The sequence below is a fragment of the Hyla sarda genome, chromosome 7 (genome assembly GCF_029499605.1).
Source record: "Hyla sarda isolate aHylSar1 chromosome 7, aHylSar1.hap1, whole genome shotgun sequence".
NCBI classification, from domain to species: Eukaryota; Metazoa; Chordata; class Amphibia; order Anura; family Hylidae; genus Hyla; species Hyla sarda.
The window spans coordinates 73,163,313-73,178,470 of record NC_079195.1 but is presented as its reverse complement, the minus strand read 5'-3'; the positions used below and the strand labels follow the sequence as shown (position 1 = coordinate 73,178,470).

General features: G+C 43.8%; 1 protein-coding gene across 1 annotated transcript in view; it reads right to left on the bottom strand.

The window, feature by feature from the left end:
* TRIM8 (tripartite motif containing 8) overlaps window positions 1–6,504 on the bottom strand; it is a 93,078-nt gene extending 86,574 nt beyond the window's left edge. Inside the window, exon 1 of the mRNA XM_056529619.1 lies at window positions 3,947–6,504. Coding sequence (XP_056385594.1) covers window positions 3,947–4,516 — 570 coding nt within the window. The 5' untranslated portion in view covers window positions 4,517–6,504. The remainder of the gene's footprint in view (window positions 1–3,946) is intronic.
* Window positions 6,505–15,158: the final 8,654 nt, after the last annotated feature.

The following is a 15,158-nucleotide window of genomic DNA, read 5'->3' as shown; positions in this document are numbered from 1 at the left end:
TTCCTAAGTCTGTGGAATTTCTAAGCAAACAGGAATACATCATTCATGTTACCGAGATGTCACTGGGGTTCTGAGCAGAGTCACCATCACAGCCAAGAGAGTCAACACCACATTTCCATAGTTAAATACCATGAAAGACTTGAGTAACCAACAGTGTTATACATTAATAGCATGGTAGACAGCCATTCTTAAGGGCCTCCATGTTATTGATATATTGTCCTTTTTTATACAATGCAGAAGGAGAACATGGTGCCATATATACTCGAGTATAAGCCGTCCCGAATATAAGCCGAGGCCCCTAATTTTACCCCAAAAACCCAGGAAAAGTTATTGACTCGACTATAAGCCTAGGGTGGGAAATACATCATCCCCCCCCCCCCTTCATCATCACCGCCTGTCCATCCCTTCATCAGTGGTCTTTAACCTGCGGATCTTCAGATGTTGCAAAACTACAACTCCCAGCATGCCCGGACAGCCATCAGCTGTCCAGGCATGCTGGGAGTTGTAGTTTTGAAACCTCTGGAGGTCCGCAGGTTGAAGACCACTGCAGCCTTCGTCATCATCCCCCCACTCCCCCCTTCATTATCATCACCACCTGTCAATCCCTTCATCAGTGGTCTTTAACCTGCGGATCTTCAGATGTTGCAAAACTACAACTCCCAGCATGCCCGGACAGCCATCAGCTGTCCAGGCATGCTGGGAGTTGTAGTTTTGAAACCTCTGGAGGTCCGCAGGTTGAAGACCACTGCGGCCTTCGTCATCATCCAGCGCCCCCCCCCCCCCTTTTGTTTTGTACTCACCTCTCCTGGGCGGGAAGTTAGGGTGAGCTGGTCCAGGCCATCTATGCTGCAAGGACCGTCCGGTGGGGATGGTTAGTCGTTGCGGGCTGTACATTTTCACCGGGGGTGGGGGGGGGGCTCTTCTCTGCGCTTCGGTGAAAATGGTGAAAATGGACAGCCCGCAACGACTAACCCTCCCCACCGGACGGTCCCTGCAGCATAGATGGCCCGGACCAGCTCACCCTAACTTCCCGCCGAGGAGAGGTGAGTACAAAACAAAAGGGGGGTGGGGGGGGCGCTGGATGATGACGAAGGCCGCAGTGGTCTTCAACCTGCGGACCTCCAGAGGTTTCAAAACTACAACACCCAGCATGCCCGGACAGCTGATGGCTGTCCGGGCTTGCTGGGAGTTCTAGTTTTGCAACATCTGGAGGTACGCAGGTTGAAGACTACTGATAAAGGGATTGACAGGCAGAGAGTTCACTCGTATATAAGTCGAATAATCGTGCTGAAAAACTCGGCTTATACTCGAGTATATATGGTACATTGTACATTAAGGAGGATCGATCTATAACATGTAGGCAATAAAGTTACTAAAGGAAAGGTTGGGTGAAAACTAATGCTTTATTTAAGGAAGTAAATTTTTACTCACCCCACCCCCACCCTCCCCTATTTACTAGATCTAGTCAACAGAGCAGATAAAGTAGTCTGACTAAAGTGCTCCATGTGACAGGGCGACATTGATGGGAGACAAAAGGTTATTCAATTGGCAAGTTTTCCCATTGGTCAAACTGCCCTAACTAAAAGGCAATACAGTATGCATGTGAAGATAGCACAGATACAAGAATTTTGTAGGTGGATACCAACAATTGGTGGGACTCTTCAAGATCTCATGTCATTTGGTCATTGCGGAAATAGACAGATTAGATTTCAACTTGTTTTATCCTATTCTTTTGTGGCCATTTGTCAGGCTTCAACAGGAATTGCATGTTTATGGCATGGAGTTGAAGGACTTGGCATGTTTATGTCATGGAGGAGGGGGAGATAGATACAAGATGACTATTGTCCTGATAGCTATGGCCAAATTACTGGAACCATCTGGGTGAAACTGTAAGGCTAGGTTCAGACTACGGAATCTCTGGGGAGAAAATTTCCGCCCGGAGATTCCGAGTGTGGCCAGCGCTGACTGAATCAGTCGGGCGCTAGGACCGTGCGGACACTGCAGTCTCCAATAGACTGCAATGTGTTCCGCGCGGATTTCCGCCTGAAGAAAGAGCAACGCCATTCTTCAGGCGGAAATTTCCAAGCGGTTTTTCCGTTCACAAATTCCGCTTCACAAATTCCGAAGTGTGAATTTGTGAACGGAAACCCATTCACTACACTATACATTTTAGCAAGCGGAATTTCTGCCTGCAATTTCAAAGCAGAATTGCAGGCGGAAATTCCGTAGTCTGAACCTAGCCTAACATTGCACCCTCTATAGCTATTCTTCAGTTAAGATGAATCTGTAAATAACTGTTTCAACTGCACTTTTTTTCCGAAAAATGGTCCTAAAAATATATGAAGACTTTCAGAACTTCTTGTCTACATATTTAGCAATTGAACATGCAAAATGATCACGTGTTTAGGAAGTTAAGTTGGCCAAAACAACAGAAATTTTTCCAATACAATTTAGACAAAACCGTTCCAAGTTTACCACTAGTATTAACCTCAAATACTAGAAAACAAATGAAGAAAACCTTATCTGGATATTCAATTCTTCCTGGCCATTCATTTCCAATGGGCCCTGGCCACTAAGTGGCCTTCTTCTGGTTTTCCTACAAACTGTATGAAAACTTGAACAATTTCCTACTGGTCACAGGAAATCGTGTCATAGAAAAGTATTATGAATTTATGAAACTCCTGAGTTGTTTCGAGCCTTCTTATGGCATTGATAGACTACTGTGGGCATGCTGTACCTGAGCACCCCTCTAATTTTAGGCACACAGGGGTTTGTTTCGCTGTGAGATTCTGCAAAAATCCAACAGAAATAATAACATTGCTTCTATGGGGAAATTTTTTTTTACAATAAGGCACCATGCAACAGGACACTAAGGGCCTATAGCTCTGTAATACGTAGCTGTTATGAACTCTATATTACCTCATGTCCATAAATCTGCAGGAGGCCTTAACCTGCATTTCATACTTCCATATGGTTTCATATGAAATCTATGAGAGAAACAGCTGTGTCCTGTTCCAATGCACCCAGAATCCTAAAGCAAATCTCCATGGGGAGAATACAGGGAGTACCCATAGTTCCATATTATGAACCAGCAGGCAAGTTGTGATGGTAAAGACAAAATTAATACAATCAGGAAAATTCTCCATTCATGATTTTCTGACATCATCAGCTCTATCAGAAATGAAGGCCCACAGAGCAATGGCAGGAAACCTGCGAAAGACCCTACTTCCCAGAATGCAACGAGCTGTAGATCAACAAAAGACAGCAGATCCATAGGTTATCTACTTACAAAAAGGAAATCTCCTTATCAGAGAAAGCACAATTAAAAAACATGCAAAATTTACAAAAAAAAAACAAGGCTGATCTCAATATTTTGGAAAATATTTCAGAAAAAGACGGGAAAAAAAACATAAAAACTTCTCTACAGCCATGTATCTGTGTGTTGTGGCTGAAAATAAATCTCACCCCTCAAGGCATTTCTAGGTTACCTCTAGCTTGTGTTTAAGGCTACTTGGCAGCAAAGCTAGTATTTACTATCTGTGCTGTCAGAGGCCTTGGCGAACATGCATTTCCTAAATGTTCCCTATGACGCACTATGCAACATTTCTTAAGCCAATGCTATTCCTCATGAACAGTTGACAGAAACGGAGCAGCAAAATTCTATCCAATGAAGATGAACTATGGCAAGTGATGGCTTCCATGTTGAACACATGACCTACTATTCACAAGCCCACGGCCTGTGGTACAAATTAAGAAATGGTGACGTTACTGGTGTCAAGTCAAGTGCTATGGACATGGCCACTTAAGGCCAAGTATCCAATGAATATCCTTGCCATGGCCTAAGTATAAACAAGCACAGTACAATATAGCAGTCATTTCACTAAATCAACCTAATGTAGAATTTAAACATTGAATAACACAGGTATAGAATGAAGAAAGTACTTACTCTGATCTCATTTCTGCGTATCTCCACATCACACACTGAATGTCCTTGGTGGGCACCACTATAGTAGCAGCAGAACTGGCACACTGCCACCTGCTCGGCTTCACAGTGGTATAGTCGGTAAGCGTTATGTTGTGGACAACTCCAGGCCCTAACGTCTTCAGCTTCTACTAGGAGATGCCCTCGAGCAGTAGAAGGCTGTTGTAGGTGAGTCTGGACGTGGGACTGGCAGCATGGCGCTTCACATCTCAAACAGATCTTCTGGGCAGGCAGTGGTGGGCCCCTTCTACAGAATACACAATGCAGGATAGATGGCGGCTTGTCCACATTGAGAGAATTAAATTTTTCCACAATATTTGTGAGCTTAAGGTTCTTTTCCAGATTGGGCTTTTGATTATAGGCCTGGTTGCACTCAGGGCACCTCACCAGGCCTGTCTCTTTTGCCCAGGCCTCACTTATGCAACCTCTGCAGAAATTGTGCTTACACGGAAGCTGAACGGGTTCAACAAACACATGCAGACATATAGGACATATCAGCTCTTCTTCAAAACAGTTTTTCCAATTCTCCGCCATCTCCAGCTTGGCAGCGTAACGTGTACCACGGTTTACAGAACTGAGTGGGGTACAGCCCAAAAATTTTTTGTCTGCTTTCTTTTTTAAACTAAAACTGAAATAATAATAAAATGTAAAAAAAAAAAAAAAAAAAACTATAGGTAGACGGACAAGCAAAATACAACTGAAATCTATTTACGAGCGAGTAACTTCACAGCGCATATTCCGTGCTATGGGAATTGTTTAAAATAAGAGGGGCTTGGAAATCTAGAAAGCCTTCCTTGAAATGAACCAAATTCTTGAGGTTGTTTCCATAGAGAGTGATCCTGGATGGGGCTCTGAAAGAGACAGTTCAGTCTCACAGCTCAAATTCCAGCCCGGAGCGAGAAAAACCCTCCCACCTCTTCCTTGTTTCGCAAATAAGAGGAAAAAAAAAAGGGCTTTGAAAAACTCCTTTTTTTAACGTGAAATGCCGAATGCAAAAAAAAATTTTAACAGGTACCCTGACCATAAACCCGAGCCTATGTATGGACACAATATTCCACCATAGAAATGAAGAAGAAGAAAAAAATACAAAATAAACCGGAGCAAAAATGAAAGAGTTGGATTGTGGTCAGTGGATTAGGCTTCGCATGCCTTGATCAAACTGAAAAGGAATTTCTCAGCAGCTAATCACAGCCCTCCCCCTCCAGTCTCCCTCCTCCTGACATGAAAGCTATTCCTGATTTTACATCCAATCTGCAAGGGCACTGACAGTGGGGCCAATGAGGGAGACAGTCACAGAAAATTAACACATTTACTTCTTAAAGAATGTCACCCTTACCATGAATATTCAAGTGCTCGTTTCCAAACTTGTAGAAACCCACCGGGATAAAGAAAAAAAAAATACAGAAAATACAATGTGGCTAAACGGATCTCAGAATCCAGACGCCCCCTTCCTCAGCCCCTTTTATTTATAGATTAATTATGCTCGATCAAGGAAACTTCAATCCCATCTCCCAGCCGCTGGACCTTTTTGCATTATGACCACATTCAAAAAACACTTCCCTTCAGCCATCTTGTTTCTTTAGTCCCTTTAATAAAAAATAGATCTATTTCCCCCTATCCCGAAATAATTAAAAAAAAAATTGTAAAAAAAAAAATAAGTATCTTTTTTTTAATATATCTCTCTCTCTATATATATTAAATTTACAACCTTCTCTCCCGCCCCCCTCCTTTTATGCCTTTTCAATAGCAGATCAAGTGAACGGAGCTTGTTAAGAAGACGGCGTATCTATATATATGTATAAAAACAGGTCGGGTCATAAATAAAAAATAGATTTCGTAGAAAATATTTACGTTAGGTTGAGCATGCCAACATTAGAAAAAACAAACAAAACTGCACAACGCCCTTCCTGATTCGTGTAGAGGATCGATAGTGTGAGAGTTGGGTCGATGCCTTTTTTTTTTTTTTTTTTTTCTTTTTTTTTTTTTATCTGTGTAACCCTTTCCTGGTCAGCTGAAATTAGAAAATAAAATAGGCAACATTAAAAATAATAATAATATTATTATAATTTTTTTTTTTTTTTACTAATTCTCAGTCTTTTAGGTCCGGGTTAATGTCAGAGCAGAGCAGAGCTGCATCTGTATCTGTATTATTCCTGCATCCAAATGATGGGTAAAACAATCGGGAGTCCCAGTTATTGTGAGCCCCTTGTTGGAGTCTGAAAGGCAATCCACATCTGCTTCCTTTGCTATTTAAATGCCCCCAGTCCGGATAGACAGAGCCCCCTTCTCCGAGCCAGTACTGTACATGAATGCACCTCTTTCTGGGTCCAGTGCAAGATCGCAGCTTCCCTTTGCAACAATCGGTCAGTTCTGCACACCCCTCTGTGATGCCAGGGATTTCTCGATGAGCCCCCCAGGCCAGGGGCAGATAAGATCCAAAGGAGGGAATCGAACCCGTGTCACCGCCTCAGCCTGTCTGTAGAGAGAGCAGAGCAGCAGTCTCCTTCCCTGTCAGCTCCGCCCACTCCAGCTCTGCCTGCGTCACACTTTTCTTTCTCGCCTCTGAAATTGACTGTACGGCTCAGCAGCGCCCTCTATCTTTACTTTCACTTCTGCCAAAGCAGCTGAGTTTTTCTTTTTTTTTTCTTTTTTTAAAGGAACAGCTACATTTATACATTTATTTAGTCTACAGCAATTTCCTGCAGCAAACAAAAGTAAACTTTAATCCAGAAAGAAACCTTCCCCCCCCCCCCCCACTTATAACTCCATGAAGTTTAGGAATAAGAAAATAATTAAAAGCATTATTCCCCAGCCAGTGTGCCTCCAGCTGTTGTAAAACTACAACTCCCAGCATGCTGGGAGTTGTAGTTTTGCAACAGCTGGTCGGGAAACAACGCTCCAGCTGTTACAAAACTGGCACTCTGTGGCTGCATTCACACCACGTTTTTGCAATACAGTTCCCATATACGTTTTCTATGTGAAAACCGTATGGAACCGTATTGAAAACCGTATGCATTGACTCTCCATTGAAAACTGTAAGCCAAAAGATGCATCCGTTTTGCATCCTGTACGGTTTTGTCAGTTTTTTTCCCGTACCCAAAACCATAGCCTACCACAGTTTTTGGTCCGGGTGAAAAACTGTATTAGGCTGGGTTCACGTCACGTTTTCTCCCATACGGGAGCGCATACGGCAGGGGGGAGCTGAAACCTTACGCTCCCGTATGCCTTTCTATGCGGTCCCGTATGTAATTCATTTCAATGAGCCGGCTGTAGTGAAACGTTCGGTCCGGTCGGCTCATTTTTTCGCTGTATGCGCTTTTTCACCGGACCTAAAACTGTGATCAACCACGGTTTTAGGTCCGGTTGTAAAAGCGCATACGGCGCAAAAATGAGCAGACCGGACCGAACGTTTCACTGCGGTCAGCTCATTGAAATGAATTACATACGGGAGTGCATAGAAAGGCATACGGGAGCGCAAGGTTTCAGCTCCCCCCTGCCGTATGCGCTCCCGTATGGGAGAAAACGTGACGTGAACCCAGCCTTAAACCGTATACGTTTTTTTTTTTTAACATGGGAGTCAAGGGGAACCATAAAGAACCATATGTGCGTAGGTTCCATCCGGTTTTCACCATACAGTTTTTGACTTTGCAGGTTATTTTCTTGGAATTTCAATCAAACAAGTGAAACTTTATTCATAATGGAGTGAAAAGTAAAAAATGTATACGTTTTTTTCTTAAAAAACGGATGCAACCGGACATAATTTTTTAAACCGTATACGGTTTGTAACTGTATACGGGTTAAAATTTGTACACACTTTTTGATACAGTTTAGTCTGGTTTTGAGGAATCAGTTTTTCATCAAAAACCTGATATGGGAACTGTATTGCAAAAACGTGATGTGAATGCACCCTATGTTGGAAGTTGTAGTTTGGCAACAGCTGGAGGCGCTCCGGCCGGGAAACACAGCTCTTCATGCTGAGAGTTGTAGTTTTACAACAGCTGCAGCCCCTGGTTGGGAAACACTGTTCCAGTGGTTTCAAAACTACAACTCCATGCTGGAAGTTGTAGTTTGGCAACAGCTGGAGGCGCTCCGGCCGGGATACAGAGCTCTAGCTGGAGTGCTGGAGTGAGAATCTTTATATACAGGGAACTGTTTTCATCTTAAGGGTATGTTCACACTACGTAATTCTCTCCGAATTATGTGAACATAAACATCAGTGTGAATGGGTTTCCGCGAGACCCGTTCACACTGCGGAATTCCGCCGCTGAAATTGTTCCGCACAACGAAAGAACATGTTCATTCTTTGTGTGAAAGTCCGCGAACACTGCATAGCCATCAATGGTGACGGCGCAGTGCCGCGCAGTCCTACCTCTGAAGTATTGTGGCGGCGGCCGCCAGAATGGAATCTCCACTCGCGGAATTCTGCGAGTGGAGATTCCGTTTATAATCCGTAGTGTGAACATACCCTAAGGCCGCGTTCACACGGTGGTATTTCTACTGCAGCAGAATCCAGTTGAATTTAACGGGATTCTGCTGCTCTGTGCACATGGCAAAATTTCAGTGCCAGATGTTTCCGGCACAGAAATTGTTTTTCCGTGTCCGCTCAAAGAGTGAACGCATTAATTTTTTGTGCGGATTACAAACGGAATGCATAACCATCTATGAGACGGCGCATTCCGTGCTGTCCTTCCGCCGTGTGAATGCGACCTAAGGGTCTGTTCACATGGGCGGATTTCATGCAACATTTAGGCTATGTTCATACCGCATCATTTCTGCACTGAATTTTGCATGATAATTCTGTAGTAGCTTCCGCAGAAATTTATTGATCATTTACTTCAATTAAATTCCTGCAGCAGAAATTCTGTTGAGTGAATGGGACAGCAAAATCCCATTGAAGTGTATTGGCTGTATTTTCATGCAGAATTCCATGCAGAAATTCTGGCGTGTGAACATAGCCTTAGGAAACATTTACAGATCAGAATTTCTGCAATAATTCCGCATGGAATTCTGCATGAAAATTCTGCATTAATTAATAGCAGTACACTTCAATGAGATTCCGCTGTCCCATTCACACAGCAGAATTTCCGCTACCGTAATTCGATTGAAGTGAATTGGCTATAAATTCATGCAGAATTTTCATGAAGAATTCAGTGCAGAAATTCTGCCATGTGAAATCGGCCTTAGTGTAATCCCTGTGGTTGACCCTCAAGGATCTATAGGAGCAGTGTACAGTGGCCCAGACAGCTGATAAATGTCACCCAGCTTTTCCAGAATCAGATATACACTATTTTACATTTGTAGCATGTTCACATACTGTGGATTTTGTCATTGCGTGTTTCCCACTTCAAGTTTGAATGTGGGCGGATTGTCTGTGGCAGATTTTTTGGCAGCGGAATTTCTTTGAAGCCAATGGGGTCTGTGGCAGATTTGCGCCAGCGGTAATCCAGCTGCAAAAAATCTGATGTGAACAGTCCGAACAGTCCAACATTTAATCTTGCAGCGGCAAACACCCAACCTATGTATCTCCAGCTGCTGCCAAACTACAACTCCCATCATGAAGACTGTCAGAGGATGATGCAAGGCGTAGTTTCGCAACAGTCTGGAAGCCACAGGTTGGGGAACCCTGTTCTTTGAGGAACTTACACATTACACTAATCTTCATTGCAGCAGACTTGCAGCATATTGATAGCAAAATCTATTGCATGTTTTCAGTTCCTCATTTACATTGTGTCTGCAGGAGAATAAATCAGAATACCATCAAAAGGTATTCCAACATATACCAGGGTGTGGTCACAGGGTTCACCAGACCAAATGTACAATACTTGCATCTATAATTGATCTGTCTTATCCTGGTAAATGTTTTAGAGTTTGGTGTCCCGCAAATAAAATGTATAAAAGTCGATAGAACCATGTGACCGTGCCCTTGTGGTGCTGGCTAGATGAAGTGGCACAGCCAGATCTGTTGACTGACCCTCTTCTTTGTAGAACATGTTCGATTAGACTGTAAGTTACTGTCATGGGTATCCCTATGAGAAGCATCTTTAAAAGCGGTTCCGGTCAAGCTGAATGACCACTTGACCGCACCTACTTTAGTTTGGTTAGGCCAAAAGTCAATTTTGGTGAATTGCGGCCTAACAAAATGTACTCTCCAGTGGGTGCAGTCATGTAGTTGTCTAGCTGGGCTGAAACAGCTTCTCAAAGGGAGGGGGGGGGGGGAATAAGGCTATGTTAAAACTACAGAATGTCTGCACGGAAAATGTCCAGTGCCAGTGCTAGGACTGCGCTTCTCATAGACGGATATGCATTCCATGCGGACTCTGCGCAAAGAATAAACATATTCATTCTTTGTGCGGACATAGAAAATGGAATTTCCGTGCTGGAAACATCTGTGTGCAGAATCTCGTTAAATTCAACAGGTCTCTGCTGCAGCCGAATCTCTGTTCCGGATTCCAATGTGAACAAGGCCTAACGCTGTATCAGGAAACATGGGTCAGCCCGGGTAAGTAAGCATACCATCTTCCTCCTGGCAGGCAATAAAAAAACAAAATACATAGTGCTTCTTTATAACAGGCCAATTGGGTAGACTTTATTGGGGTTATGCAGCGGGGTTATGCAGCGAGAGGGTGTTTGTTTGTTTTTATTTTTTAAATATGCCCACCCTGCCACACCCAGATATAAAAAAAAAAAAAAAACCTTTACTCACCTCCCACGCTCCCCCAAAGCCTCTGGTGTCCTGCTTCTGTACCAGGGTACTTGTTTCAGCCAGGTGCAGAATGTGGAAGGGCTCTTCCACAATTAGAATAATAATAATCAGCCATTATTATTGGAATAATCCGATATACAATGACCTCTATACTTATGCTTCAATGGTTAAGAAGGAAGAAAGAAATGGTCCGGCACTGCTCAACTAAGGTATGCGGGGGCAGGTGTGGCATGGGTAGCTCTGGAGTTTCTGACGTGTAGCGTTAGGTGCGGTGGTGCACAATCCAATAGTGTATAAGGATATCAACAAAAAGAAAGACACAGACTGCACTCACCATCCAATGGCGTTTATTCCATGTGACCAGACATGACAGGCTTAGGTGGGGGTGGAGGCGGGGGTGACCGGGACAGATTGTTTCATGCTGCTAAGTTGCTTCTTCCAGCCGGTATACACAGCGTTGTGTATACCGGCTGGAAGAAGCGCCTTAGCAGCGTGAAACACTCTGTCCCGGTCACCCCCGCCTCCACCCCCACCTAAGCCTGTCATGTCTGGTCACATGGAATAAATGCCATTGGATGGTGAGTGCAGTCTGTGTCTTTCTTTTTGTTGATGGCCTCTATACTTACCTTTCTCCCTCCAGGTTCTTATTCCTGTACAGAACCTATATCAGTAGTGCTGGAGTATGAATATTTTTTTCCTTTGATCTGGGGTCAAAATTAAGTTAAGTGGGGTCTAATCCAAGCTCTGATATAAATATAGTTTTGTATGGTCAAGTCTGAGGTCTCATAATAATATAGCGTTCGGAGGTCTGATATTGAAATGGGTGTCTAAATATATTCAGAAGGTCTCGTCTGGAGTCTGAAACTAATTTAGAATCTGGTTTAGGGTGTGATATATAGGATTCTGAATATATTTATTGTATTTAGTATGGGTCCAAAATGTATTATGAGGTCTAGTCTAAGGTCTACAGTAACAGGAGTCTGATCTAGGAACTGAAATAATTTGGGGGTCTAAATGAATTTTGAGGTCTAGTTTAGGAGTCTCTATTTTTTATTTAGCTTTCGGCTATCAAGGAGCTCACATAAAGTCTTCTTGACCTGTGGCCCTCTGCTATGTAAATCCTGCATAGACATAAGGTAAGATTTATCAAAACCTGTGCATAGTAAAAGTTGGCTAGTTGCCCATAGCAACCAATCAGATTGCTTCTTTTATTTTTCAGAGACCTTTTAAAAAAAAGCGATCCGATTGGTTGCTGTGGGCAGCTGGTCAACTTTTACTATGTACAGGTTTTGAATAATCTCCCCCATAGTGATTTTATCCCGTCAACCATAGCTGACCTTTCTTAATGATAACCATTATGTATATGGTACTTATTTAATATGCAGAGATCAATAAATAAATAATTTAAAGAAACACTCCAAGAAAAACAAATACACAGTGTTGTGTGCAATTTCCCCCCTCACAGGCAGCTCACTATTCATGACATAGCACATCATGCAGACATACATGTATAATATAATGCTTGTGCACGTATGTAAAAAAAATAAGGATCCAATGCACAGCAAAATCTGTGTGCCTTTGGCTACCGGTAAATAAGCCCCTTAAAGGAGACCCAGTGAATATTACTATGTGCTTGCTGCTTGTTAAATAGCGATCCGAATATATTCAGGGTGTTGCTTAGCAACAGACCCAGCTACCAGCGGTGACACAGCTGAATCTCCAAGGCCGTATCACTCAATGTGCTGGAGAACGATTTCTTGTTCTTATTCATACATGACAGGCCAACTTTCAGACCCAGCATCAAAGTGGGGGGTTCTCTTAGGGTTTTCCATATAGAAAAGCTGGATAAATGCTGGTGGGGGGGCACGGACAGACTAATCTATAGTGCGGGTGTGGAGAATGGAGGGATAGCTCAGTGCAGTATACAAATGAATTTGCTTTAACAAGTTATCTATACTTTTTACACCGACTGTTGCTATGGCTATAGGGCCTTATTTCCAAAGCTGTCAAAGAAAAAAAAATGTTGTTGCCCATGGCAACCATTCACGATGCAGCCTAAATTTCTTTAACTGCTCAGGAAAATAACATTTGTGATAGGTTGCTATAGGAAACAAAGATTATAATTTTTTTTTTAGAACTTTTTGACGGCTTTATTGGCAACATATATTTCATTAGTGGTCAATCCTGCATTACACAGACAGCACACAGAGTTTCACATTGTTTTACTATAAATACTCATAATATTCAGTAAATGAAGGGGAGTTGTAGGGGGGGTAATGATCAGACAGGGCAGAGGATGTTAAAAATGCACATTACCTTCTGCAATAATGACAATAAAACCCTGCAGTGCTTCTTTTAATAAAGTTTTATATACACTGCTCAAAAATACAAAGGGAACACTTAAAGGGGTTGTGCGCTGCCCGGCCATTCGGAGCTCCGCTAACAGCGTCCGGAAGTTCATTACTCCAAACGCTGTGTGCGGGCTTCCATGTTCGCGGCCGCTGGGCGTGACGTCACGCCCGCCCCCTCTACCAAAGTCTATGGGAAGGGGGCGTGATAAGCGGTAGCGCCACCTTCCCATAGACTTTCGTTGAGGGGGTGGGCGTGATGTCACGAGGGGGCCGGGCGTGATGTCACGCCCGGCGGCCGCGAACACTGATGCCCGCACACAGCGTTTGGAGTAATTAACTTCCGGACGCTATGAGTGGAGCTCCGAAAGACCGGGCAGCGCACAACCCCTTTAAACAACACAATGTAACTGCAAGTCAATCACACTTCTGTGAAATCTCACTGTCCACTCAGGCAACCCTGATTGACAATCAATTTCACATGCTGTTGTGCAAATGGAACAGACAACAGGTGGTGAAATTATAGGCAATTAGCAAGACACCCCCAGTAAAGGAATAGTTCTGCAGGTGGTGACCACAGGCCACTTCTCAGTTCCTATGCTTCCTGGCTGATGTTTTGGTCACTTTTGAATGCTGGCGGTGCTTTCACTCTACTGGTAGCATAAGACGGAGTCTACAACCCACACAAGGGGCTCAGGTAGTGCAGCTCATCCAGAATGACACATCAATGTGAGCTGTGGCAAGAAGGTTTGCTGTGTCTGTCAGTGTAGCGTCCAGAGTATGGAGGCGATACTAGGGAGACAGGCGAGTACATCAAGATATGTGGAGGAGGCCATAGGAGGACAACAACCCAGCAGCAGGACCGCTACCTCCTCCTTTGTGCAAGGAGGATCAGGTGGAGCACTGCCAGAGCACTGCAAAATGACCTCCAGCAGGTCACAAATGTGCATGTGTCCACTCAAACGGTAAGAAACAGACTCCATGAGGGTGGTATGAGGGCCTGACGTCCACAGGTGGGGGTTGTGCTTACAGCCCAACACCGTGCAGGACATTTGGCATTCGCCAGAGAACACCAAGATTGGCAAATTCGCTACTGGCGCCCTGTGCTCTTCACAGATGAAAGCAGGTTCACACTGAACACATGTGACAGACATGACAGAGTCTGGAGATGCCATGGAAAACATTCTGCTTCCTGCAACATCCTCCAGCATTACCGGTTTGGCGGTGGGTCAGTAATGGTGGGGGGTGGCATTTCTTTGGGGGGCCGCACAGCCTTCCATGTTCTTGCTAGAGGTAGCCTGACTGCCATTAGGTTCCCGAGATGAGATCCTCAGACCCCTTGTGAGACCATATGCGGGTGCGGTTGGCCCTGGGTTCTTCCTAATGCAAGACAATGCTAGACCTCATGTGGCTGGAGTGTGTCAGCAGTTCCTGCAAGAGGAAGGCATTGATGCTATGGACTGGCCCGCCCGTTCCCCAGACCTGAATCCGATTGAGCACATCTGGGACATCATGTCTCGTTCCATCCACCAATGCCACGTTGCACCACAGACTGTCCAGGAGTTGGCGGATGCTTTAGTCCAGGTCTGGGAGGACATCCCTCAGGAGACCATCGCCACCTCATCAGGAGCATGCCCAGGTGTTGTAGGGAGGTCATACGGGCACGTGGAGGCCACACACACTACTGAGCCTCATTTTGACTTGTTTTTAGGACATTACATCAAAGTTGGATCAGCCTGTAGTGTGGTTTTCCACTTTGATTTTGAGTGTGATTTTGAGTGTTGATAAATTTGATTTCCATTGATAATTTTTGTGTGATTTTGTTGTTAGCACATTCAAAGATGAAAGTATTTCATACGATTAGTTCATTCATTCAGATCTAGGATGTGTTATCTTAGTGTTCCCTTTATTTTTTTGAGCAGTGTGTGGTGTCCCAGTACCGCATTCTATACGGTAGTTGTATATTTATGGGTCCCCATAGCCAGAGTCTATAGGACTTAGGGATCCCTCTTAGCCAGTCTACCCCTAGTCGCCTCTATTCTAGTGTATAAATCTCTAATTTATCCATAGGTTAATGTAAATGGGATAGTAAATGTAAATAAATGGTTAATTACTTGTTTCCATG